At 38.6% G+C, this 27,234-nt stretch overlaps 1 protein-coding gene across 2 annotated transcripts; it reads right to left on the bottom strand.

Moving 5' to 3' along the window:
- Positions 1-1,409: 1,409 nt before the first annotated feature.
- Positions 1,410-14,409, bottom strand: DEG10 (DegP protease 10). 2 transcript variants are annotated; one of them, XM_088966117.1, is made up of 9 exons: positions 13,973-14,408; positions 13,466-13,711; positions 10,472-10,667; positions 5,450-5,709; positions 4,550-4,677; positions 3,572-3,775; positions 3,230-3,280; positions 3,064-3,140; positions 1,666-1,875 (listed from the first exon to the last, which is right to left on the bottom strand). In XM_088966117.1, exons 1-8 carry the CDS (start codon positions 14,361-14,363, stop codon positions 3,108-3,110), a joined length of 1,509 nt encoding a protein of 502 aa, XP_088822243.1. In that variant the 5' UTR covers positions 14,364-14,408; the 3' UTR covers positions 1,666-1,875; positions 3,064-3,107. The 2 variants fall into 2 exon arrangements, with proteins under 2 accessions (XP_088822242.1, XP_088822243.1); XM_088966116.1 differs by lacking the exon at positions 3,064-3,140 and having other exon boundaries at positions 1,410-1,875; positions 13,973-14,409.
- Between the last annotated feature and the right edge of the window lie 12,825 nt (positions 14,410-27,234).

Raw genomic sequence — 27,234 nt, 5'->3', positions numbered from 1 at the left:
TATTCCATTGACTTCTAAACTTTTTTCCACTTGTAGGCACCGCTTTTGAATTTAAAACAAGCAGGGTAGCATTACCAGTATGTTATTAGGTGCTGGCAGCACATGTGAGCTTTCAATCTTATGGGATCCACCATCCACCGACCAGACCACTAATATGTCACCAAGAATGAAGATTGCATTGAAGCAGAGACGATCCCCATGGAGGCAGATTTGGTTTAGGCCAAGGCTCAGTTTGCTCATGTTTTTCGCATCATTAGTGTCCGGTTTGGGAGGGCTGATGGACAGCGGCTTCTGGCTTCCCAAGGTGGGGACCACAAGGACAGCCTTTAAGTTATGTTTGATGAAAAATCAGGAAATGCCAAATTGGTCCAGTCACTCCTTCGAAGAGCAGTCAGCTTCAGCCTTTTTTAATAGCTTATACAGAGTTTCAAAGTAGCCAAACCAGCTTAGCTGAATCATCAATTTTTTTTTGGTAGAAAACAGGAGCTACACAGGACGGAGGTAGCTCGGCCAGCTGAATCATCAGTTTTTATTTATTTATTTTTACTTCGATTCAGTTTGGAAGAAGTGCTAATCCAAATATGTACAGTACAAATACGTACAAAATAATACAAAATGTAAAGTTTTACACTGTATTCCTTCCAAACTGATAACTGAGCTTTCATATTTTCCTGATGGGACTTTTTGGAAAAGTCCTAAAAAAAGGCATGTCAATGTCAATGGACCAATGATAGATACAATATGCCCTATCCAAAGCATATCACATTGAAATTTTGAACCTGGGCTCTCCTTGACAGGCCCTCAGAAACTTGGGTCGGCGTTTGGGGCGCCCAATATTCACATGGCACAGAGAGTTTTGAAATTTTGATCCTGGCTTCTTCAGTTCACAAAATTTTGCTTCCACCTGAAAGGCATTTTCAACACTTAACAGGGGGTTTCAGTAACACCACTACATGATCCTATATACATTTCTGCCTGGAGGGATTTTGTAGTCAATCCAGACTGCGCACTAGATAGGAGAAGTGAATTAGCTGTGTTCCATCCTGCAGTCCATGTCAACCCTATAACCACAATCAACCTTACACTGGAATTTTTCCCACTTAGTAATAGTCATCTATATTATTGTTCATCTAATTAATATAACAGATAGCTTAAAAATAATTATTTTTAACACATTGCAAGGTCTTCTAGGACCAAGAAAAACATCACGAATGATAACAGACGGGGGAGCATAGTCTCTTCGGGCTCCAAACTAAATATACATGGAAGATCTTTTGGTGTATAGGAAAACTTACAAAAACAATCTGACTAGATTTGGTAAGAGAGATTACAAAAACTTGTAAGCAAAATCAACTTCTTGTCATAGTGAGAAGCCACATTTTAAAAGAACTATATATGGAGAACAGGGCTTGATTTGGTAAGACAGCTTTTTTTTTTTCAAAGCAAAAAGATGAAAATCGAAAAATAATTCAGAAGCCATCACAAAGAACGGACTACTGCGATGATTGTGAACAGTATATTACAAAGAATGCACTAAAGTAAATTTGCCAACTGGATAACTTACCAGCCATAAAAAAATCTCAGAGAAGGGAGTACAAAAATTAAAAATAAAAAAATAAAACAAGTGCATCATCTCAAGCTGGCCAACTCCGTTTGTGATTGTTCTTTTTGTTCCTTGATCAGGTCATTTGACATGGCAGAAGGTATTCTGTGGCGCTTCAAGATCCGAGATGTGGCGACCTTTGCCGATTGATAGTTCAAAACAATTACCCTATCATCATCTAAATCAAATCTTAAGGTCTCTTCACTACAATCCTCTACAAGTCCGCATAGATGTTTCAGATTCTCAACTTCAACACCATTTACATTCTTTACCTACACAAGGCATGTTCATTTTGTCAGATCATGAATAACAATGTCTTGATTAACATACTTGGAATTAGTCCCTAGTATTTCACACAATGGATATCTGCAGATTCTTTGCTTAGAAATTTGGAGGAAGTGGCCAATTCAGTCCCTATTAAAACTATGATCAGCTCCATTTGGTCTGCACTAACTAATGAATTCACTAAATTGAATTTTGATAAGAGTACTGAAGGAAACCAGGGACCTTCAAGCACTGGAGGAGTTTTTAGGCTCATTTTTAGGCTCTATTGGTTCGGGTGTATTCACTTAGATCTAAGATTTTGGTAGTAATTGAAGATGTGCAAAGGGCAAAGAAGATAAATATCAGGAAGTTAATCATTGAAGGTGACTCAAAGCTGGTGATAGGCTGGCTATAAAAGGAGGAAAATGGGTTTTGGAGAAATATTAATGAAAGAAGGAAGTTTTTAAGTGGCTGACCCAGGGTATGGATCTAGGAGTGTAGTGGGTGAAAAGAAGCACTAATTCCTTTGCTGATACACTTCCTAAACAAAGGGGTGGGAAGGGATTGTTGTAATCTTGAATAATTATTATGGGGAGAGATAAGAGAGTTTATCTCTCCCCTTTTAGTTTTTGTATCTGCATTTATCTTTAATAAAATATTCCTGTTATTGGTAAAAAAAAATACTTGGAATTAGTTTGCTAGAATAAAAAATCAGTGACTGCACCACTAATGGTTGGTTTCCTGCAAGTATCCAACAGAATGAAGGAGTATAGAGAGAATATGGGTTATGGTGAGAGAGAGAGAGAGAGAGAGAGAGAGAGTGCATGGGATTGACCATGTATGGGTTCTTTTATGTTCTACGCTAAAGATTGAAGGACATAATTTAACAGAAAGTATGACCTTAGAAAAGGTTGAGAAAACTAGACCTGGACTTCGGTAACCAACTTCAAATAGTTGTGTTAAAGTTTAGCCGAATCAAGTTAGATAGAGTTTGGCATTGAGGCAGAAGAATTAACATGGCCAACTCAACAGAATTACATTTAGTAACCCGGCAATAAATTGGTCAAAATTCTTGACTAGATCAATATTGTTTAATGGGTTCTCCCTGAATCACCCACATCAGAAATCAAATTAGACTAAAATATTATACACACCCAGTGAAGTGGTTTTCCTTCTAGACAGTTCACTTTCCTTACCATTTTTCACCATCCAAAGAAATGTGGACAATCAGATGGTACAATCAGCTGACCAGCTGACATTTTGTACATTCTTTCTGCAAGCGCATTACTTGTCCTGATAACTATCAAAGATTACAGACTAGCCTTTCAAAAATAGGATATAAAAGCATAAAGATAGCAGTACCTGCATTTCTGCAAGACGCTCATACCCCGTATTGACATCATCCATCAACACCTGAAACTCAGAATATGAACAATCATCACCAAAAGAATAACATAATTATGAATCATCTTTGTGTCATTCAGTTTCAGATGGCCAATATGATGTTTATGGCAGCTCCTTTTGAAGAAATAGCAAATATATATGATGGAAGATGAATGTTATGTTATTACTTCTGGCTATTAATCAGTAACTGTTACTTTATTTTCAACATGCCCTACTTAGCAGCAAGAGAACATGGCAAACTCATGCCAACTATTAAGCAAGGAAGAAGGAAAGGAGGACAAAACATGACTAAGAAAATACCTGAGAAAGAATGACAAGTTGTTCACCAGCCTTCTTAGGCAATTTCCTCAATGCACGTTCACACAATCGACGGGGGGAAGTGTTATACCAGTCTTCCCCATATTCATGAAGGTATGGCTGGGTCAATGGAACAAAAACCAGACCCGCAAAAATGAAATAACTAGGCAGCTTATCAAACTGATGAACTGGAACTAATGGCTGCAACTGCAAATCGTCAAGCATTCGTGTTACTTAAACAGAAAAAGGTGACTACACCATTTGACCCAATCAATGGGTGATGGGTTAGACACTAAATCTCTTATCTATTTCCATCATTAACAAAAATAGTTCTCATTTATCAAGAGTGGTTTTGTTTAAAATGATTAATATACAATATTAGAGACATGCCCAATTTTTCTATGATTATTTATTTATTTTTTATAAAGAACATCAATTCCATTAAAATAATGAATAGATACAAGAAAATCCCGTTAGAGGCGCGAGCAGCAGCCTCTCCAAAGAGCGAACACACAAACTACAACAGAGAAAAGGAAACTATTCATGAATAGATACAAGAAGATCCCCAATTTTTCTACGATTATTATGAAACTTTCTATATTCTTTATTTTTATTACTTAATTTTTTTTGAGAAAAGGAAACTATTTTGTTTTATTACTTAATTTATGGCATCACATGTTGACTTGCTTGACACAAACACATAGTTGTTAAGGCACCTAGACGGTAAAAATTTCATAAAATACAAAACTAAGTTTTTCCTAATTCTGTAGTTTTTATATACAATTCAGCATGCATATTAATTGGAAAAATAGCAACTTTCCTTATTAATAACATCAAATTTCCTCTCAAAACATGGCAGATTAGCATATCTACAACTTATGTGTTATTCATTAGTTATACAAACAAGATTATTCAATTTGTAACGGGGATCAGGTACTTCATCATAAGATAAGATAAAAGTCATGGAGAACAAATGCTCACAGGTTGGAGGGTAATGTTGAATTCATACTCTACACCATTTCTCAACACCGTAACTTTAGCTGTTTCACTGGGTTTCTTCATTGAGACCAAATGATCAAACGTTATCCGCTCCCTGTTCCGAAAAGGAACTGCAGAAATCACACAACTAGGTAAAATTAACAGTTGAAAACCACAACATAAAAGATGCATCAATAAATAATGCTACATCCTTGGTTATGATGGATCCAATAAAGAGTGGTAAAAACTTGCAATGTAACATAGAATTACATATTATCCAGGTCATGAGGGATTCAATTAGTAGAAGTAGAAGTGAAACCACAGTATAATGTATGATACATTAGTATCATTTGCACATAACTTCTAATAGCTACTTTTGTAGGATAAACATGAAGCCCATTATCTATATAGAACAGCTATGTTTATGGTTGGAATGTCAGGACAATGGTCACAAAAACAGAAATTTGCAACAACAAATTTCAATTACGGACTCTAGTTTAGAATGCCAAACAAATACAAAAATCATAGAATGAAGCATCATTTTCCTTGCCGTCCAAATAATAAGGTTGGTAAGTATCATAAGAAAGCAATGCTAAGAATTGCTGGTTAAGGTTAATTTTTAAACTAGATATTTTCATGGGTCTCATTGATTGGTTGGTCCAAATGCATAACCTGTGCTGCATGTCCTAGTATGCCTTTGTAAATGGTATTTCTGGTCAGGACAATAAATTGGATTTTTCTTCAATAGTTTTTTGGCTTCTTGCTCAACCAGGAAGAAGAAAAATGGAAAAAAAAAAAAAAGGAATGATAAATCATAATTAACTTGCAACATGAGAACCAAAATAAGTGAATAAGGGTGAGCTGAAAATTGGAACCAACAACAAGAATAGACAATATATCTACCCGTTCCATCATTTGCTATAGGCACATCATCAAATGCAAGGATGATATCGTCTTTCTTTAGCACCCGATTGGCATCTGAAAGAGGATTAATCTTGCAGACAAGTACCCCCGTCATATCAGGGCGCATATGGAAATGCTCTCTCAGTTGCATGCTTTCTGTAGGCTGGCACGACAAACCTAGAGAGCAAAATCCAATGTATTTTCCACTTTCCTCTACACCACTTATAAAATGCTTTATTACAGGGACTGGAATTATATACCTGAATAAAATAAATAAATATAAGAAAAGAAATAAATGAAGTTATAAAGTCATTATTACAGTTGCACATACTTTTTCTCTTTCAGATTATTGACAAGCATTACTTCTGCATATTTACATGAGCAATGGATCAATACCAAAGCCTATAACTAGAATTTATAGGCATTTAAGCATTGTACATTTGAAGTGAAGTTATGTTTCATTCATATTTGTTTATTTTACACTCCATCAATAACAATAACAATAATAACATTCATATTAGATGATTTCATATTTATCTATACCAGTTCCATCTTTGTATCAAGTATGCATTTATTTACAATATTGAAGCATGTAAGGTATGGAATATAATAGATAAAAATAAAGACTCGGTCCAAATTTGATCCCATCTTATGGATGCATTACATATATAGAGGTAACAACTAAACAGATCAGACGAGGACTTAGCCTGCAGTTCTTCACAGTATACCACCCTCTACACCCAATACTGAAAAAAAAAAAAAAAAAAAAAAAAAAAAGCTGCATCCACTGCCAGATAATGATTTCAGTGATAGAGCCCAGGTTTTCTTCCCTTTTCATGTATGGAAACCCCAGGACTAAAGAATCGATGAATTTCTTGTTTTTCATGTATCAATTTTGCCTGAAAAGATCCAGTTGGTGCTTATCCCCACACTGGTCTGTTCTCTGTAAATCCAGTGGAGAGTCTTGCTATCACTTATTAAGACCGAGCACCTTTGTATCTTCCATTTGGGATTGTTTTTTCTTTATTTGGGTGTAGGTGGAACTTTTCACCAAATGTGCAAAGTTCGTTTGCATCTACTTTTTTTAGTTTGCCAAAGACAAGAGGAAAATTGTTGTGGAGATGTGTAAGAGCTGCTTTAGTTTGGACCATTTGGGAGGAAAGGAATGCAAGGATATTTTTAGAAAAGGACAGAAGCAATGAGGCCATTGTAGAGACTATCATTGTCAAGGCAGTTCAATGAGCAAAATCCTCAGTTATTTGACGCTTTTTCAGCAGGTGACATTATGAGAAAGTGGAAGGAGGAGGCTTGTTCAGATAGAAATAAGCTTGTTATTAATCCTGGTTGGTCCCCACCAACCAACGGCTTCACTAAGTTGAACTTTGATGGGACTTGGGAGTAGTGTAGGCAACTCAGGTCCCTCAGGTATTGGTGGAGTTTTCAGTAACGAGGTGGGCAGCATAATTGCTCCATTTCAGGGCCAATAGGTGTTGGGGATTCTTTGAGGGCTGAGATGCTGGTTTTGAAGGAAGAAGTGCAAAGAGCAAAGGAGATGAACATCAATAAGTTGATTATAGAAGCGGATTCAAAACTGGTGGTGTGTTGGCTACAAAAAGAAGCCAGATTATGGAGCTATAGCAATGAAAGGAAGAAACTTAAATTGTTGACACGAGGCATGGATGTGAGAATTACTTGGGTCAAAAGAACGGCTAATAATTTTACTATTGTCCTGGCAAAACAAGGGGTGGGAAGATATCAGTTGTTCTGGGCTCAATTGTAACTTTTTTTCATTAAATTTGGGGAGAGTTAAGAGATTTTGTCTCTCCCTCTTTGTATTCTATTTTCTGGTTTAATGAAATCTGAAGTTATTGATAAAAAAATTGCCTAAAACCATTTGATACTTTTCATTTCTCCCAAGTGCTTACCCATCCATAGCAATGGTAAGCTTTCCCAACCCATGTAAAGCAGAGATGACACCAAACCCTTTTGAGGCAAAGCCAACTTGTTTATTATTATGGCCATGGTTTGCAATAGCAAAATTCGGTGAAGTTTCACCAAAATCTCCCTATTTTGTTAGGCATTGATATGAAAGCTCCCAGGCTTCTTTTTCCCTCAAATCACTGCTATATTGTGAATATATCAGCAATATTTCAAATTCTGTTTCTAAATTATATGTTTAATGTTCAAACTTTCAGAATATTGTTGAAACTCTCTGCTATTTTGTTAACACTATCATAAATGTTTGTAATTGGTAAACCTATTTGAGTCCCCGTATCTTCTTTTATTTGATATGCACAATCATTTACTACAGATTTTTTTTGTTCTTAGATGTGCAAATTATATTTTTTTATCAGCAATGCGCAAATTATGTTTGTTCTAACCCCTTTAGGTCACCATCCATTTTTTTCAGTAATCTTCCACCAATTTCTCTACATTTTCTATATCTTAATGAAATTAGCTTCCATAATTTTGTATAACAAAATGTTCATCAATATTGAAATTTCAATCCATGATTGTGATGGTGACCACTTAACCAAGGTGAGAAAATAAAAGAAGGTGATGGAAATCATATTAAAAGAAGCTAGAACATGGAGATCCAGAATAATCTCATCCAAAATCCTCAAACAAGTTGTGCTACGCCTTAAGACTATCATGTAGGGTCTAGTCCATCTTAAATGTGTCATTCCTCTGGGACTTGAGATAGTTGAGTTGGAAGGAAACTCACAGATTGTCATTGGATGGATATGGAGTTCTCTATATAACACTTGTATGAAAACATCACATTAGAAAATTTAAAGCATGAAAATTCAGAACAAAATAGATCATTCAAATTTGTTCCAAGATAAACCAACTCATTGGTGGACAAGAAGGCTAAGGAGCAAATTGGAGAGTGGGTATGGGGTCCAGACCATTGGGAAAGCACTCAACTAGGAGCAATTTTTTTTTTTTTTTTGGTCTATGTACCTGTTGGATGCCTCTTTAAGATTGCTCATCTGGTCAAAATACTTGTATTGTTTTTGTTGCTACCATAATTATACTTAAATTGCTTTATCTTTCTCATTGTAAGGTGTTATATCTCCTTTTTGTTGTCTTTGAAGTTTGGAGTAAGAGTTTTTTTTTTTTTTCTTTTTCATTGGTAACAAAGAGCTCATTAAAGAACAAGAAGAAAGGTATGAAGACAAAGAAAAGAAAATCAGAAGAGGAGAAAGCAAAGAGAGGGCAAACAGAACAAATCCAATTAACCTTGCTCTCCACTCAGGCAGAGCTCAGGGATAGAAAAAGACCTCATTGGCAAATCAATTCTCTCTTCATAAGGAGAATTCAAAAACCACAAATAAGAATTCCATCATGATCTTGACTTCATTTGATGGTGCCAGCTAACATGTTGGTAAAGTCTCCCGCTGGTTGTAATGAATACCTAGGATCACATTCTACCTTCATCAGGGTTGGGGACAACATGGGCTTTGGGGATCGGAAAAAAGACTATTACCCAATGTTAGCCCCAGCTATCTTTGGTCTTGGGTGGAGTAGACTGGATACAGTCCTAAACTTCGGCCTTTTTTTGGCACAAAGTGGCTGCTCTCAGACTCGAACTAACATTCTCATGCTTGCCAGCCCAACTGCCCAAGGTTTTACCATTACACCAAGCGATAACCCCTTCTTTAGGGAAATATTCTGTTACTAAATTAATTTGAAGAAAATGGTTCTTTTGTTGATACATAGTTGTAAAGGTGATGCCTAGGTGGGCACCTAAGTGACAGGTGGCCATGGAGGGTGATGGTCACCTAGCATAAACGCCTAACTATTTCTACATGGCACCACAAAATAGCTTTTCTTGTGCCTCCTTTTCTTTAAGTCTCTCTAGTTTCTATTCATCTTCTCCCCCCCACCCCCCCCAGCCTTTCCCTGTTACAGAAGTTTGGCGTCAACCCAAGATAGGAGCTTTTTGTTGAGAGGTGTTTCATGGGAAGGTTTATATTTTGGACTTGTTACAAAAAAGAAGACCCTCTTTGTGCTTATCCCCAAATTAGTGCATTCTTTGTAGGTCCAATGGAAAGAGTTGTTACCACTAGATAATATCCTGTCCTTTTGCTGCAGATATTTGGGAATGGATTTTCTCTTTGTTTGGGCGCAAGTGGAATTTGCCAACAGAAGTAGATAAGCTTTTTGACCCTTCTACTTTTGTTTGGCCTAAGAAAAGAGGCAGGATCATGTGAAGAAGTGTAAGAGCATCTATAATTTGGACCCTATGGGAAGAAAGGAATGCTAGAATCTTTTCAGAGAAGGAGAGAAGGAAGCAGTAAGAGACTGTGTAATGGTGAGAGTAATACACTGGATAAGAACTTTGGACTCTTTTTTGCATGTTTCTTTTGATGATATTTGGAGAAATTGGGGGATGGTGGCCAAAAGTTCATCAAGAAAGGAAAGAGTTATTGTAGTTTGGAAACCTCTAGTGGAAGACTTTGTGAAATTGAACATTGATGGGAGTAGTCAAGGCAACCTAGGCCCTTCAGGTATAGGAGGGATACAAAGAAATAGAGAAGGATTTGTCATTGCTTTATTTTGGGTCCAATGGGAGTGGGGGATTTCATAAGGGAGGAACTGCTTACTTAAAAGGGATACAGATTGAAAGTGATTTAAACTTGGTAAATGTGGAGATTGAAGGAGATTCAAAATTGGTGGTTGGTTGGCTAAAGGAACTAGAGTCTATAACCTAAAACTTTAGGGAGGAGATCAAGAAATTTAAATGGCTTATTAGAAATATGTTTGAGAATAAGTTGGGATAGGAGATCAAGAAATGAGAATGGAGGATGCATTGGCTAAGCAAGGGTTAAATAGAGATCACTTGTATTGGGCTCAATTGTAATTGTTTCTCTTTCGTATTATGCTCTATAATTTGTGAGAGGTAGCACCTTGTACCATCTCTTTGGGGGTGCTTGTAATGCCTGTACTTTTGATTATTAATAAAATTCCAAAAAATCATAAGAAGAGAGGAAACCTCAAGTTTAATCTAGAACTTACCCAATATTCTCTGCACCTGAAAGGTTTTGAAAAGCTACACCAGCAACTTTGTCACCCATGATTGCAGGGCCTCCACTGTTCCCTGGATTAATGGCTGCATCAATTTGTATAGCCATGAGGTGGGTTGCACCATGGACATATTGAGTTGGTTCAACTCTAGAGACAACACCTTTAGTAATAGAGATATTGTCTCCACCTGTAACCATGGAGAAAAGTTATGTCATATAAAGCATCTATTATCTATTTTAATGGAGAATGTGTTCACCTTGCATCCATTTTATAGGAGAACATGTAACGCATAACACTGCCCATTCTTTCCTAATATTTATTTCCAAGAATGTTGCACATTTTTTTCTTTTTCTTAATCTTTTGAAGAATAAGGGAATTGCCAAGGATCATATGCCACAATTATGCACATGAAAATAGTCATTAGAACCGAGGAATTTTATACCTATATGGTTGAGATGTATGAGGTATATTGCAGAGGTTTCCAGTCTAAAAGTGTACAATGGAACAACAAATGGAAAATACAACTTTCTCCACCACAAAGTTCTAGATCAAATGTTCTACCATTTAAATATTTCCTTGGGAAGCAGCAACGAAAAGAAACAATTCCAACTTCCAATTTGTCCTTTTTTTTATTTTTATTTCATGAAGGTTAAGAGAAGAAAAGAAAGTAAAAGAATGCTTTTGATGTGTTTTTTATATAAATAATGAAAATTAAATTGCTAATAAATCCTTCCCAACCATTAAACTCTCCAACATAGAACCTCTCACATTAGCATCTATTCCAATATACCCTTCTTAGCACATGATAATCAATCACACATGGAGTACCAACATATCAAGCATCCATAATGCATAAGAACATTCCTAACAAAAAAGAAGTATTTTTTTTTTTGAAAGGTAAAGTAAGAAATTTATTAATTCAGAAAAGACTCATTACAACAGGAGAGCTAACCACAAGTAGCTACTCAGAACACAGGACAGGTTACAGATCCCAAATGGATTCAGATCTAAACAACTCGGGAACATTCAAATTTTTTAAATCAGGGGCTACAGACACCCAAGAAATCAGCTTGCTGACCGCCTGCTGCACAATCTCCTCAGTGCTCTTTGATTTGTTGCTAAAGATTCTTCTGTTCCTTTCTGACCAGATTACCCACATCACAGCCACAGGAATGGTTCTCCAAATTAATTTTCCTTTTTTCTTCAGACCTTGAGAATTCCGGCAGAGCAGCAGCTCTTTTACTGAATTTGGCATGACCCAACAAAGACCAACAGCTCCTATAAAATGATACCAAACTCTAGAAGAGATAGGACAATGAATGCACAGATGGTCTGTGGACTCACGCAATAGACCACACAAACCACACACCAGAGAAGGGAGCTGAATACCCCTTCTATCCAGGTTGAGTCTTGAGAGACATTTGTTCAGCACCATTGTCCACACAAGGAAGTTAGACTTCGAGGGAGCACAAGACTTCCACACTTGCTGACAGGGAAAGCTGGTAACCCCTGTTCTGCTAAGTTTAGTAGTAAGGGATTTAACTGAGAAACAGCCATCCCTACTCCAGGACCAACTCCATTCATCTTCACCAAAAATGTCTATTGACTGCTCCTGTAATATCTGCAATAGATGCAGCACTCCATCAATTTCCCAATCGAACAAATCTCTTCTAAATTGAGAATTCCATGCCAGTGTTGTTAGATACCACATAGGATTCTGCCACTGATATTTCTTGGTTAACTGCACATTGGTAAAGAAGGGGAAAAGCCTCAGCTAAAGGTCTGTCCAAACACCAGGGATCTTTCCAAAATTTCAGCCTGCCCCCATTTCCCACCTTAAAACTCACACCTTCATACTTCACATGAAGACATTTAAGAATCCCTTTCCAAACTGAACAACCCCATGTTGGGAATGGATCCCGAGACTTCCAATTTCCCCAATCCACCCCAAATTTTGAGGCAATTAAGGACCTCCACCAAGAGGATCTTTCTGAAGCAAACCTCCGACACCATTTACTCAACAGAGCCGGATTTACCACCTTCAACCTTCTTAGGCCCAAACCTCCCTCTGCCTTAGGTAGACATACTTGGTCCCAATTCACAAGATGCATTGTCTTCTCTTCTTTCAACCTCTCCAGAGAAAATTTCTCTGCAACTTCTCAAGTTTCTTTGCTATTTTAGATGGCATAGGAAACAGGGACATGAAGTAGGTAGGGAGGTTGGAAAGTGTACTTTTGATAAGGGTCACTCTCCCTCCCATAGACAAATATTTCGCCTTCCAGGAAGCCAATTTTTTTTCTACTCTCTCAATGACTGGATCCCATATAGCAGAAGAAGAACAATTAGCACCTAAGGGAAGGCCTAGGTACTTCCCCGGAAGATAGTCCACCTGTTCTGTTCGTGATTTAATTTTCTATGAAAAAGAATGCCCAAATTACTTGAGTTTGACTTGATCTTAGAGAACTATCCATCTATCTGCCTATCTCAAAATACAGACACATGGGTTTGTATGGTTATTTTAATTCTTATTACTTTTTCCAGGTCTATATGAGTTTCTAAACCAAAATCATGTTAGTAGGATTCATCTTCCTACAATTAGTTGAAGAAATAATCTTATTTCAATACAATTTTCTAATAAGTCCAAAAAATGGAAATGGAATTGTTACATTTTGGTTTTACATAGCATTGAACTCACACCTTCATCAATCATCACTTGAAATGGACTCATTACAGTTGAGAAAGAAGAAAATGCAAATGAATTTATTTCCTGAAATCAAGAAATGACCTCATTCGTATTTCATTTAAAAAATGGGAATGGATCAATTATAGATGCTGAACTTATATTCTAAAACATAAACAACAACGAATTTATCAAAAAAAAAAAGAAAAACATAAACAACAACGATATAATTCCATTACAGATGGACTTCAAACAGGCCATTAATGAATTCGTATTCTCTCAGTCAGATAAATTGAAAACCAAACCTTGTGGGTATCCAACAACAGCCACAGCTTCCTGTAAAAATGGAATATCTCCAAGCTCCAAACAATTCATTCCCTCCCAAAACTCTTCACTTTGAACAACAAGAATAGCCAAATCACATTCATGTCCAACCGCTTGAACTTCTGCTCTATACTTCGTCGGGGAACCATGCTTTCTCACAAGTACAAATGTATGATCAGCTACTACATGAGCATTTGTTAGGATCCTTCTCCCAGAGATAACAAATCCTACATTACATATTAAAGAAATACCAAGGTTAGACCGGCAAGGTGCAAAGTAAATTTCTCAAATTTAGATAAGCACTTCTTTTGGTCTATTAGATCGCCTCTATTATGTCTACAACACTTATGGCTCAGCTTGAAAAGATATTCAACCAGTTGTTTCAAATAAATTAGTCACCACAATACTTATAGTAGTAAAACCAGGCCTACCGAATAATTCTCCAATGAAATAACTAAAATGTGATTAATGGTAGTCTCAAGAATTACCGGAACCCATTGTTTCTCGCTGTGACTTATTCTGCCATGGAAGGAAATAGTTGGGGCTGCTCGTCACTGTGAATATCTTCACTACAGAGTCGAGAACGAGCTCTATAGCCGAATACGGATCTGTGAATCGAAATTCTTCCAATTTCTTCTCATCCGAGACTGGAGGAGGTACATGCCCATTGTTGTCATTGATGAAGTTAGTAGTAATAGAAGTAGAACAGAACGAACAAGCAATGGTAGTTGAAGTAGGGGAGCAGCGCAGAGGAGGAACTCTAGACAGAAGAGAGGACTCGGAGAGGGTTTCGTCTGAGAGAGGAAGACGACGAGAGTGAACGAGAAGAGTGCGAAAAGAGCAGAGCCTCCGAACTGTCCGAAAAGAGGAGTTCAGCATGGTTCCTTACTTCCTCTCGGAGCTCGTTGGTTCGTTTCCGCACCACGGAGAGAGAGGGACGAGTTTAGGTTTTAAGGTCGCGGGTTCTGCTCAGGGGTGTAAGCCGGACCGGGGTCCGGTCGGGTTGAATGCAAACATAACCCAACCCGAAGACTTCGGGTTGGCCCTTTTTTTTTGTTTTTGCTTTTTTTGTTAAAATGATCTTATTTCATAAACTCAAGTTATATTTAATATTAAAAGGACAAGTTTACCGTGACTTAGAAGTGTCATACTTGTATAACACTATAAATTTTGTGTCTTTTAACTTTAAATTGGGGATACATTTTCACTGTGTTTGATTTGAAGAAAAAAGTAGAGAAAGGAAAAGTAGGAAAACCTTGAATGAATTTCCCTATCTTTCCCTACCTTTCCCTACCATTTCCTTCAAACCAAATATAGCCTTTTGGGATAGGAGTGGATATGAGTAGAGTCGAACTAAACCATTTTGAGTTCGTCTCGATATAAAAGCATAAGGTTCAATTTTAGGCTCAAGCTCAATTTTAGTTAAAAATATTGACTCAAATTTGGCTCAATTTAAAAGCTCATATTTTTAAGAGTTAGATTATTATATGGTAAAGATATGATATATGAAAAACTTCTAACTAGTCAACTAGAATCATAAACGTGGTAGTTAATCAGGTGTTATTTATCAAAATTCATGGGTGGGTTTTGATTGGTCAAAACTCTTCATACTAGGTTTTTCCCACATTATAGATTTTCCCTATTTTATTTTTAAATTTAGTTGAACTTGATTTTGATATTGAATCAAGCCTATATAAACTCAAACTTGAAGTTTGAGTGAGGCCGTAAAAATTAACATGGCTCATGAATAGCTTGCTTCAGATCCACCCCTACTACTAACAAATTTTAGGTGCCACATTCTTTCTTGCAAATGGGCCCTAAAAGTTAATATGGGCATCCATAAGCCCAATAGAGTGAGCCTATATCTCACACATAATGGAGTAAGTAAAAGACCAATATCCAATTTAGATAGGATTAGAAAGTAGGCTAAGGTTGTAAATCCAACCTTAGGCTATATGAGTAAGGTGCTTAGGGAATTTGACTTTGAGGATGACTCTGTTTTTTAAGTCTCATCAACACACATGAAAATTATTATCAACAATAATTGCAAATTCACTCCAATTCTACTTTGAAGGGAAAAGAAAGAGTAACAATCTCTCAGCTCTCTTCTTCACATTTGAATTTAAACTCCCAAGGAAAGTCATGCCACTACAAAAAGGTCCATTTTTTAGAAAAATATTATTCACAGCCAATCAAGGAGGAAGCCCAAAGTAAAGAAAACTATGTCACGAAAAATGATGCTTTAAGCTCAAAATTACAAAACCGAAGAGAACAAGAAAGCTGCAAAATGTAGGAGATCCACTTAATTGTCATGATGACAAAATTGCAAGTACGGGAGACTTCGAGAAATACAAGCAATGCTTTAATCTCAAAACTAAGCCTCAGTTTGGAAGGAGTATAAATGCAAATATGTAGAGTGCAAAACCTTATGTTTTGTATTATTTTGTATGCATTTGTACTGTATATATTTGCATTTACATTTATATTTTCTCCAAACTGAGCCTAAAGTCTTTGGGTTTGTTGATGCAACTTTTGAGTTTGAAAACTAAGTCTTAGTTTGAAAGGAGTACAAATACAAATTTGTAGAGTACAAAACCTTGCTTTTTATATTATGTACTGTACATATTTGTATCCGTATTGTTTCCAAACTGAGCTCCCATGTAAGAAAACACAAAAATAAATTTATAAAACATGATTTTTTTGTATTCAATCAAAATAAATAGCATACAAACTCTTTGTTTTGCATTCTTTTATAGAACCATAGAAGAGATCTATTGGCCAAACCTAAAATGAGAATCTCATGGTGTGTTTCTCCCAATTTATCGATGATTAAATTTGTTTCTTTCAACTGAGCTTGACAGATTGATTAAGTAAAGGATTCATAATACTTTAATGAGCAAAGATATGAGTTTAGATTTCATGGATTGAATAAAGTGTTGTACTTCAGAGATGATGGAGATTACATGCTTCTGTTTGGTTTGAAGGAAAAAGAAGGGAAAGGTAAGGAAACCTATACAATAACACAACGCAAGGGTATCGCAAATTTGCTTGGGATATTTATTTGGTCATGTAAAAAGGGACATGCATGGGTAAAAGCAAGGTTTTTAAAACCGACCCAAAAATGGAACCGTTCTAGCTATCAGTTTCTGGGTCAGTGGCTCAACCATCCGGGTCAAACTGTTCGGACGATTTGCATATTAGGGCAAATGTTTATATGAGATTTTCCCTAATATGCAAACCTCATGTAAGAAAGAAGAGATGTCGGTTGAGAAAGCCAGAAAGCAAGAGAAAGGAAAACTATTGTCGCCGCCTCATATAGTCCCCAAGTTTTGTTTTGGTATTATATATTACACATTAGGATTAAGGTGTGGGGATATAGTGGGGATGTACATGAAGTCCACTGATTTTATCATTGAGGCTCACTAGTTATGCAGTTTTATCTAACACTTCCATGTTTGGAAGGAATGCTGGGTCATAGGGATGGCAATGGTGTAGGGCACCCTCTCCCGATCCCCGCCCCGTAGCCAAAATCCCTTACTCTATCTCTAATGGCAGGATGGGTTTGGGGCAGGGGTACCTCCTCTTGTCGGGGATAGAGAATTCTCGAATTTTATACACTTTGAGACAATTACTTAAAAATACATTATTTTTTGTAAAAGAAAATGCATTAATAGTAAAACCAATTCAATATCATGGAGCTTGCTAGATGGGTTTGTCTATTCTAGATTAATAATCCAATCTAGGCAATCAAAAAGAAAGAGACCCCTATCCACAAAACCCCCGTGGGCCAGCTTATGAGCTACACTGTTGCAATTTCTGTTAATGAAATTAAAGAAAAAATCTAGGCCTGCTATAGCAACAATGATGTCTTTTACCAAAAGAGAAATATCAGTTGAAAAATATTTAGTCTTCTCCTTGAGAGCACAAACAAGTGTCTCGCAGTTTGTCTCAATAGCACACCTTTCAATCCCAACAAGCTTGGCTAGGACAACACCCTATTTAATAGCAAAAGTTTCTACTTGGAGAGCTAAGGAAACAAAAATTGATCAAAAACAAGATGCAATGCTAAGACTAGAACTATCTCTGATTATTACACCAAAACCACCTTTGCCATCTTTAAAGCCACCGTTTGTATTAACTTTAAACACTATGTTTTTCTGGTGGTTGCCAAAAAGGGAAAAACTCCTGTCGAGCTTCAGGTGCACTTGTACCTCTTGAGAAGGGTTTCAAAGTCTCTGTCATGAGCTGCAATTGCCTGTTCACATTCCAGATATTCCAAAGTAGATAGGCAGTAGTTTGGAAAAGCCACAGTTTGCTTTCTTTTGACTGTGCATAGATTTCCAACCATTCAAAGAGCCAAGTGTCAAAAGGCCAGGTTTGTTGGGTACCTCTCCATGTTAACCCCAAAACAACTCAGAAACTAAACTTTTCTAGGGGTTTCACACTAACAAAGAGCATGAAAGATAGTTTCTAGTTGTTTTCCACACAACCTGCAAAGGTTTGTGTTCGCAAGTTTTCTCATGAACAAGTTGGATTGAACTGCAATTGCATTTTTACAACACCTCCAAAGGAAATTCTTAACTTTGGGTTCCACTGGGAGGCCCCAAATTTTGTTCCATAGATGGGGATTCAGCTGGATTTGGGTGGGGGAGAGGGTTAAAACATTAGCAATTTGTTGTTTAGCCACAAAGTAGGCAAATCTTACACTAAATCTCTTTTTTTTTTTTTTATCAGGCATCCACAATAGGACATCTTCCCACTCTTTTGAGGCCAGATTAATTCTTAGGACAGGGGAGGCAATAAAATCACCCAACAAATCTCTGACCACACTTTCTTTCCAAGATCTATCCTCCTAATTTATCAGTTCACTCCCCTAGCAGGGGTAACCTGGACCTGGCCTTGGCCCCACTACCTTACACCCCTCCATATAGGGTAACCAACAATCGTCCCAGATGGAAATATTATGGTCCTTCTTCACTAGCCAACATACTCCGGCTTTTACTAAGTCTCTACCAGCTAACAAGCTTTTCCACCCCTAAAACCCATTCTTCCGAAGGGTGTCCCTAAGGAAATTTTTATTCCTCAAATATCTGCCTCTAATAACTTGAGCCCACAAACTATCCTCATCCATAGCTAATCCCCAAGCTAGTTTTGCTAGGAGAACTAAGTTGAAGGAGTGTGGATCCCTAAATCCCATTCCTCCATCTGATTTGTTCCAAGCCAGTTGATCCTACTGGATCCAGTGAACTTTTTTATTTTTCCTTTCATTATGTCCCCACCAAAAATTCCTTTGGAGCTTCCCTAATTGGTTGTAAATTACCTTAGGTAAGAGGAAACAAGACATGGTGTAGGCCAATATTGCAGCAACCATAGCTTTGAGTAGCACCTCCTTACCAGCCTGTGATAGGTATTTATTACTCCAAGTAGTTGCTTTATCATCCTCCCTCAATCATATTTGTAAAAAGGTTTTTTTTTTTCAATTTTTTTTATCTCCCAAAATTTGTAGGCAATCCAAGGTACCTAAATGGATGGCTGACCCTTCTAATTTTCAAGCTATAAGCTAAAATCTTCTTAATTTTAGGATGGATATTTGCATTAAAAAAGACCTCAGATTTAGAGAAGTTCACCTTTTGGCCAAAGGCACATTCATATCTTTTGATGGCATCCACAAGGGTTGCACCTTCTTGAAGGGAGGCTTTTGTGAAGATGTAGCTTTCATCTACAAAAAATAAATGGGAATTAGTAAGGCAATGAGTATTTATCTTAATCCCAGTTAGAGCAAAGGAGTTCACTAGTTGATTGAGGTCTACAAAAAAGCATTATGAGTAAAGCAAAAACAAATAAGGGGAGAGAGGGTCTTCTTGCCTAAGTGTCACAAGTGTTCTTTTCGTTGTGCCATCAAGTGCCATCCATCGTGCCTACAGCTCCCACTCTAGTGTCCAAGTGTGTGTCATGGGAGGGCTATGCATTTACTTTTGTATGGGAAGATTGTCAATGGCATTCTTGTAATTATTTAGTATGATTTTTCATCCTTTTGATGTATCTTTATGTCACTCCCCCAAAAGTTTAACATACTCTTTGAGGGGAGGTAGGTAATCGAGTGAATCAAGAGCATGCAAAGGTTAAGCATGAGATTCCCTCGACACTGAACTGTGTGATTATGCTTGCCATCTATTAATGCAATACAATTTGCCTTTTGTCTAATTCGTGTGCCATATTTGTTGCCTTTTCTTGTGTTGTTACTTGTTGCTTAGGCTTACTCATCACATTCGAGTGCCGCATGGGGCCCCAACGTCTAGCCCCATGATAGTTGGTATCAGAGCAGGAGCTCCTACACACATTGGACCCTGTCAACCGCCCCTAATTCAACACAATGAAGAGCAACCGCGACATTGCTGATGACACACTACATAGGCTACACCAAGCCCGTGACACCAATGAGGCTCCACTTGAAGAACCCACCAGGACATATCCCCAAAGGGCCGCACAACTAAAGCTAGCAAGTGTGACAAATCAGTCGACCAGCTAGCTAGCATGGACATGCACATCCTTCATTGCAAGGCAACAGTAGGTGAGACTTGAGACCGGATCAACGAACTCCATCTCAACACGGAGACTGTAGAGAATGTTGTAGTAGAGTTGGAGAGCCGCTTCAACGGAGCCCTCTAAGATGCCCACAACACCTTGCAACAGTTACAAACCAGCTCTTTCCAAAGCAGCCTTCAAGGCATGATGAACAGCTTCCAAGCGCAATTGGATGAGATGAGGGCTGAACTGACAATCATGAAAGAGCTATGGCCAATTCCACCGACTCTTCACCCGCTCCATCCACCCACATCAAGGTGCGCTAACCAACTCTATACTTTGGTGCCTGTGATGCTCAGGAGCTTGAAAACTTCTTGAGTTAACTTGATCAGTACTTCTCCGCGATTGGCACCCATGATGACCACTCAGGTACATATAGCTGCCATGTATTTAAATGATATTGCAATGTTATGGTAGTGTAAATGTTGCTAGACATTGGATGTGGCACTCAGACCCTTAACACTTGGGCCGATTTCAAGAGAGAGATCAAGCGACAGTTCTTCCCCAAAAATGTTGAGTACTTGGCACGAAGAAAGTTGAAGAACTTGAAGCACCGAGACTATGTCCAAGAGTTCTTAGCCCTGAACCTTGAGATCTCCGACATGTCTAACAAAGACCTTTTGTTCAACTTCATGGATGGTCTTAAACCATGGGCGGAGCTCGAACTACAACGGTGTGGGGTGAAGGACATAGCAACAGCCATGGCGGTGGCCGAGCAACTAGTTGATCTAAGGAAGTCAAAAGAGGAAGACCACCAACCACATAGCCCATGTACCAATAGCTTGAGTGGGGGAGATCAGAAATTAACCTCTATATAGGAGAAACTAGTGCCCACTAACAAGTCCAACAATTACCAACAAGGGAAGAAGCCACAAGGAGCCCAGAGTTATAAGGGCCGCCGATTCACTAGGAGACCAAATACTCCTCTTGCGCCTTGTTACCTTTGCAATGGGAATCATTGGACGAGTGACTGTCAAATACGGAAGAAACTCACTTCATCGCCAAACTCAGTGACAGTAAAGAGAGTGGTGAGGAGAAACCCAAAGCGGCGCCAAGAGTAGGTGCCCTCCAACTCATCAATGCCATGGTTAAAAAAGATGCCACATCCAAGCGGCCCACCAAAGCCCACAAGGGGCTAAAATATGTTGACATCACCCTCGGTAAGAGGCCGTCCCAAGCCTTAGTGGACACTGGGGCCACCCACAACTTCATCTCGCTTGCGGAGGCAAAGCGACTCGGCTTGACCACCACCAAACAGATAGGGTGGATCAAGGCTGTCAACTCAGGGGCCAAAGCAGTAGAAGGCATGGCTCATGGAGTAGAGCTCCAAGTTGGGTCATGGAAATGACCCATCAATCTATCTATAGTACCTTTGGATGATTTTCAGGTTGTCTTGGGATTGGAGTTTCGCGCACAAGCGGAAGCAGCTCTCATGCCACACAGACAGTTTACTCATCTTGGACGAGTGTTATCCTTGCATGGTTCCAATGACAATAACCTTGAAGGTACATGGGAAACAACTTTTGGCCCTGCAATACCATTAGGAAGCAGATATCCATGAAGCCAACACCGTGCCTACAAGGAAGACCCCGTTTCAATCATCTCACATCAGCATTGGGATGGGTTGGGAAGTCATCACCAGGAAGAAGTCTCCCCCAAAGCCATTCCAACATCAACGCCAACATCGACATCAGCACCAACACCAACACTTGTACCAATGTTAGCAATAGCACTAGCGCCAGCATCAACATCAACAACGACACCAACATCAGTGCCACGAGCCGACAACACAGAAGACTCCTGGAAGACCCAAGGCCATCTCTAGCCACAACCAATTCCACTATGACAATCAACAGGGAGAACGAGTACCACCAAATCCACTTAGGTACCCTATCCGCCACCAAATTGATCAAGCCAACCCTCATAGGAGCTTTGTGAGGAGCACCCCTTGGGGGAAAATCATCAGGGGGAACAATACCCAAAAAATCCAAACCTTCCTTTTGACCTAGCCCTGGCCACAATCTTTCCTACCACCAAAGCAGAACATCCAAAATCTTACCTTGAAGCAGCCAGGCAAGGACTGAACGTAGGGACTAGCCATAGGTTTTCCCACCATCAAGAACACCCTAAGGGCTTCCACCCAACCTCATGCCTGGGCCTTGGAAGAGACCAAGTTCGTGGAGTAGCTGAAGAACCCTCTTTCATCAACAGTAGATTTGAGCCTCAAGCAAAAGCTAGTCTTCGAGGACAAAGACTGAATTGAGTGGGGGAGACTGTTACAAGTGTTCTTTTCGCCACGCCATCAAGTGCCATCCATCATGCCTATAGCCGCCACTCCAATGTCCAAGCGTGTGTCATGGGTGGGTTATCATGTACTTTTGTATGAGGGGATTGCCAATGGCATTCTTGTAATTACTTAATATGATTTTTCATCCTTTTGATGTATCTTTATGTCACTCCCCCAAAAGCTTAACATACTATTTGAGGGGAGGTAGGTAGTCGAGTGAGTCAAGAGCAAGGAAAGGTTAAGCATGAGATCCCCTCATCACTGAACTATGTGCTTATGCTTGTCATCCATTAATGCAATACAATTTGTCTTTTATCTAATTCGTGTGTCATCTTTGTTGCATTTTCTTATGTTATTGCTTGTTGCTTAGGCTTACTCGTCACATTTGAGTGCCGCACGGGGCCCTAACGTCTAGTCCCGTGACATAAGTCCTTTCTTTGGAATTAGCCTACCAAAAGGGGACCCATTAATTAAAATTTGGTACGAGACAGTCTTAACACACTCCATTACCCATCCTATCAACTTTGGACCAAAATCAAAGACCTTTATCACATTTTCTAAAAAGCTCCACTCTACTCTATCATAAGCCTTGCTCATATCTAACTTTATTGCCATCAAGCCCTTCTTCCTTTTTGTTGTTTTCAGGTAATGGAGGATCTCATGTGCTACTAGGACATTATCATTAAGTAGTCTTCCTGAAATGAAGGCACTTTGGTTCTTATTGATCAGGTTGTCATGGGGGTTTCAGTCTATTCAACAAAACTTTAGCAATTACCTTATATGCAACATTGCAAAGACTAGCAGGCCTATATTGGGAAGCTTCCTTAGGGTTCTTGACTTTGGGAATTAGTGCAATAAAAGTAGCATTTGTTTCCTTGAGGATATAACCAGTTAAAAAAAAAAGAACTTTGGATGGCCTTGCAAATATCAAATTTGACCACTCCCTAATATTTTTGAAAGAATAATTAGGGAGTCCATCTGGCACCTTACTAGGCTCCATCTGAAATAAGGCGGTCTTAATCTCTTCCTCCGAGACATCAATTTCTAATTCCACCCTGGCTTCATTTGAAAGTCTTTGCTTTATTGATCTAGTGCTCCTCTCAATTTCATTAGTCAAAGGATGAGAGGATTTAAAAATTTCATTGAAGTGGTCTGTCAAGACATGGGATATCTCATTTGACCCTTCTACCCATTCTCCATTCTTATCCTTGATTCTCTCAAGCCTATTAACAACTCTCATTTTAAGAATGGAGAATGGGTAGAAGGAGTTGTTCCAAGTGTTTTAAACTAATCAAAGCCTACAAATGAGTTGTTCCAAGTGTCTTGGATGAGGGGATCACACGAATCATGGGTAGTCCAAGCTTATAGGAATTTGAAGGATTTCTTCCTCTTTTCCTTTGGGGGTGTAAGTCTATGATTAACTGGCAGTGATCAGACCCTGAGGGAGGGTTCACTTTTACACTAGAATTTTCAAAAGTAATTCTCCAATCAACCTTATAGAGAGCCTAGTCCAACTTTGCTTTGACGTTTCCATTACCTTCTCTTTTGTAGGACCAAGTAAACACGGGGCCATGAAAGTTTAGAGTTGAGAGTTTAAGAGTCTATCAAAGCCCTACTCATTTGGATTATAGACTTTTTGACCTGTCTATACCCTCTTTGTTGGAATTATGAAAATAGAGATTTAAGTCTCCTATGCATAACCAAGGTCCATCTATAGTCCAAGCTACTGTTTTTCACTTTTCAAAGAAGTTTTTATTCTTGGTAGCACATTGTTCTCCATAAATGAAGGTTCCTCACCATTGCCCTTTTTGGTCATCCTGAATTTTGGTATGAATGAGATAAGGGTCTGTAGCCAAAATCTTTAACAATGTGCTACAGTCCCAAACTAATGCAAGGCCACCTTTCTTCCCTACAACATCTACACCCCACCAATTCCAATTCCATAGACCTTTCAACTTATTTTTACAACGCAAAAAAGTTCTAGTTTCACTCAAAAAGACAATGTTAATGTTTTTTTCCCTTAGGGTCCTAAACAGAGCATGAATTGTTGAGGAGGACCCTACCCCTTGACAATTCCAGTTAAGGATTTTCATTGGTCAATCCTAATCCACTTATTGCAACAAAATTGATTAGAAAAGGAGAGAAAGCTCTATGTCAACAGTAGCGATAGCCCTTGGTTCAATCTAACATAAGGTGTCCTCAAACCCACTATCTTCTGGGGGCGAACAAAACCAGATCGACTGGAGACCCTTTCCAAACCCTTAAAAGGCTTTGAATGCTACTTCTTGTTTAGATATTTCTTACCCCTATTGCTTTTTTAGACGTTCTCTTAAACCTGACTCGATGCCTATGAAGCCATAGGCGATTCAGTAATTTTGGTTGAGCAACATAATAGGGTACATATAGTTAATATATCAAGAAAAGTCATTTAATAGAATGTTGGGATTAAAGCAAATGCATACCTCATCGCTGATGTCCAAGTTAGAACCTCTATCGGCTAGAGCTGAGTCCATGAATTTTCTTCATCAGGATCGATCATCTCATTGTCCTTGCTCAGAGTGGGCTTTGGTGCCGCCATTATTGAGGAGGTTCTCTCACTATAAATGAACTCTTGAGAGGAGAGTCTAGGGCTTAGATTTGATTTGGGGTTGTTTATCTTGGACTTGCAAACCACTCATTCGTCTCCATTTTGGACTTTTTAGGGGAAGTTGGGTTTTGGCCTAGGTCCAATTGACCCATCCAATTAGGTCCACTTTTCATATCCACCACCACAATGGTCTTGCTTTTCTTTACTACTAGGGTATCTGGTACCGGTTCAACTAATACGATGCCTCGCCCTTTCCTCTTTCTTGCTCCATCTTCTACCTTTTCTTCGAAAGTTAGGGTCCACTTTCCTTTCTTGTTATCTAGCATAATCGCCAAATCCTCAGTCTTTTCCTTCTTTCCATTTTCCTCTAGGTTGGCTGGTGTAGGTATCTCTATTAGCTTTACCACAAAAGTCGTTTCGAAAAAGGTATTGCTTATTGTCTCATCCACTGTGTAGCAGTTGTTTTTCACTAAGATAACAAATTTCCTTTTTGGGGATTGACCTGTCTCAATCTCTGTTTTCAGCCACCCTTCATCCCTACTGGAGTTAGGTTTCTAGTGACCCTTCATCGGCTAGAGCACGACGTTGGAAGTTCCACCTACGACTTTGCACACCACCTCTTTTCCTAAGTCGGTTGACAGGAGAGCAAGAGTGTCTCTATAAAGAGATTCTTTCTCTTCTTTATTCCTCTAGGAATTACCCTTCATTTTGGATTTGTCATGCACAGGATCATCTATTTTGGATTTGGGTTTATCTTCCTTGTTAATGAACTTGAACTCATAAGCATTGTTCACAGCCCGGAGCCAGTGGCCATAACTTGCCCTTCCTTTTCTCACTTGTAACTTCCTACGAGGCAATCCTATCAACAAGGTCATTTATAGATTTATTCATTGAAATCATCTTGCATGTGTGCTCATAGTGTCCGATGATGCTACACCAGTAGCATAGGATTGGGAGTTTCTCATACTAATAGGAGTACATTGTTTTATCGGATGGGGTTGTTTCTAATGCCGGTTGCTATGGGTTTAGCGACATCAGTCCTTACCCTCACCCTAAGCAAGCAACTCCAACAAGGGTTGTTTCGATCCTCGTATCACCCTAAAAAGACCTTGATCACTCGACTTGCTTTCTTTGCCAATCTTCCAAACCAAGCAGTATTTTGCATTTCGACTGGGACATCATGAATCCTTATTGTTAAGTCTAGTTCTAAGAATATTGGCTCGCGCAGGATCACATTAGGTTCTCATCTTTTGAACCGGACTGGAAAGTCCTTCACTAACCATTGTCCTCAGTCTAGAACCCACTCCACATCCTTTGAGTTTTGGAAAGTGATCCAGAGGACGTTTCCCATCAGCTAGTCCACTTCAAACCTAAGTGTTCTACTCCACATGCTTCTAACTATGTCTAACACTCCTTGGGCATTAAGTTGTTTATCAGAAATCACCTTGCCATACAAGTTGCTTGTACAGAAGATTTCCATTGTGCAATCTTGCTCTTTCTTCTTTTCTGGTGAGTTCGGGTTATGCTCTGCCATTGCTATAGCTTCTAGAAGAACCTTTGAAAATGTCAAGATGCTCTAAGAAGGAGAGCACTAGAAACTCTATGAAGGAGAGACCAAACTTAAAAATACATCTTATTTTGGGGTATTTTAGAAATTGGATTTTGAAAATTTGGGGCTACTTTAAAATTTGGATTATGAGGTCCTAAAGGTTTTAAGGAATTTGGGAGAAATTTAAGGTTATTTTAGGAATTAATATTAAACCTAGGCATATTTTAGTAATTACCATTGGGTTTAGGGAGATTTGAGGAATTATATGTAAACCCCGCCCCCATTTAAAACCGTGGAAAGGCAACCTAAATCGGAGTAGGGTGGGGTGGGGGCCCCAAAAAATTGTCATCCCTAACTTATTGACCATTTCATCTACTGGATCATCAGCTCTAATCCCCATGTTTGGAGTGTTTAGAGTATCGCTCGACTTTTGAATTATTGTTCCAAGGTGATTTCGATTAATAGATTATACAAATGTTTTGAATTATTAGCAACTAGCAAGCAATGTTTTAAAGCTAGTGGATGAACCATTTCCCCGGGTTTGGATCTGCTACCCACAAGTTTTTCCCACATCCCTAGCCATAGGGCATAACAGCTGCGTATTGGGAATATCTCCCTTTTCATTCATATGGAGATGTTCCCAATACATGGTGGTGGTGTTCCGTGGGTAAAGATGTGAGAACATTTTGTGGGTAGCAGATCTGGAGTGCGTTTTCCCTTCTAGGTAGATGGGCCATTGATT

The sequence above is a fragment of the Nelumbo lutea genome, chromosome 1, assembly GCF_056320005.1.
Source record: "Nelumbo lutea isolate HS-2025 chromosome 1, American lotus-T2T, whole genome shotgun sequence".
Classification (NCBI taxonomy): domain Eukaryota; kingdom Viridiplantae; phylum Streptophyta; class Magnoliopsida; order Proteales; family Nelumbonaceae; genus Nelumbo; species Nelumbo lutea.
Note: the sequence above shows the minus strand (reverse complement) of the source record. Positions and strands in the feature narration are given on the sequence as shown.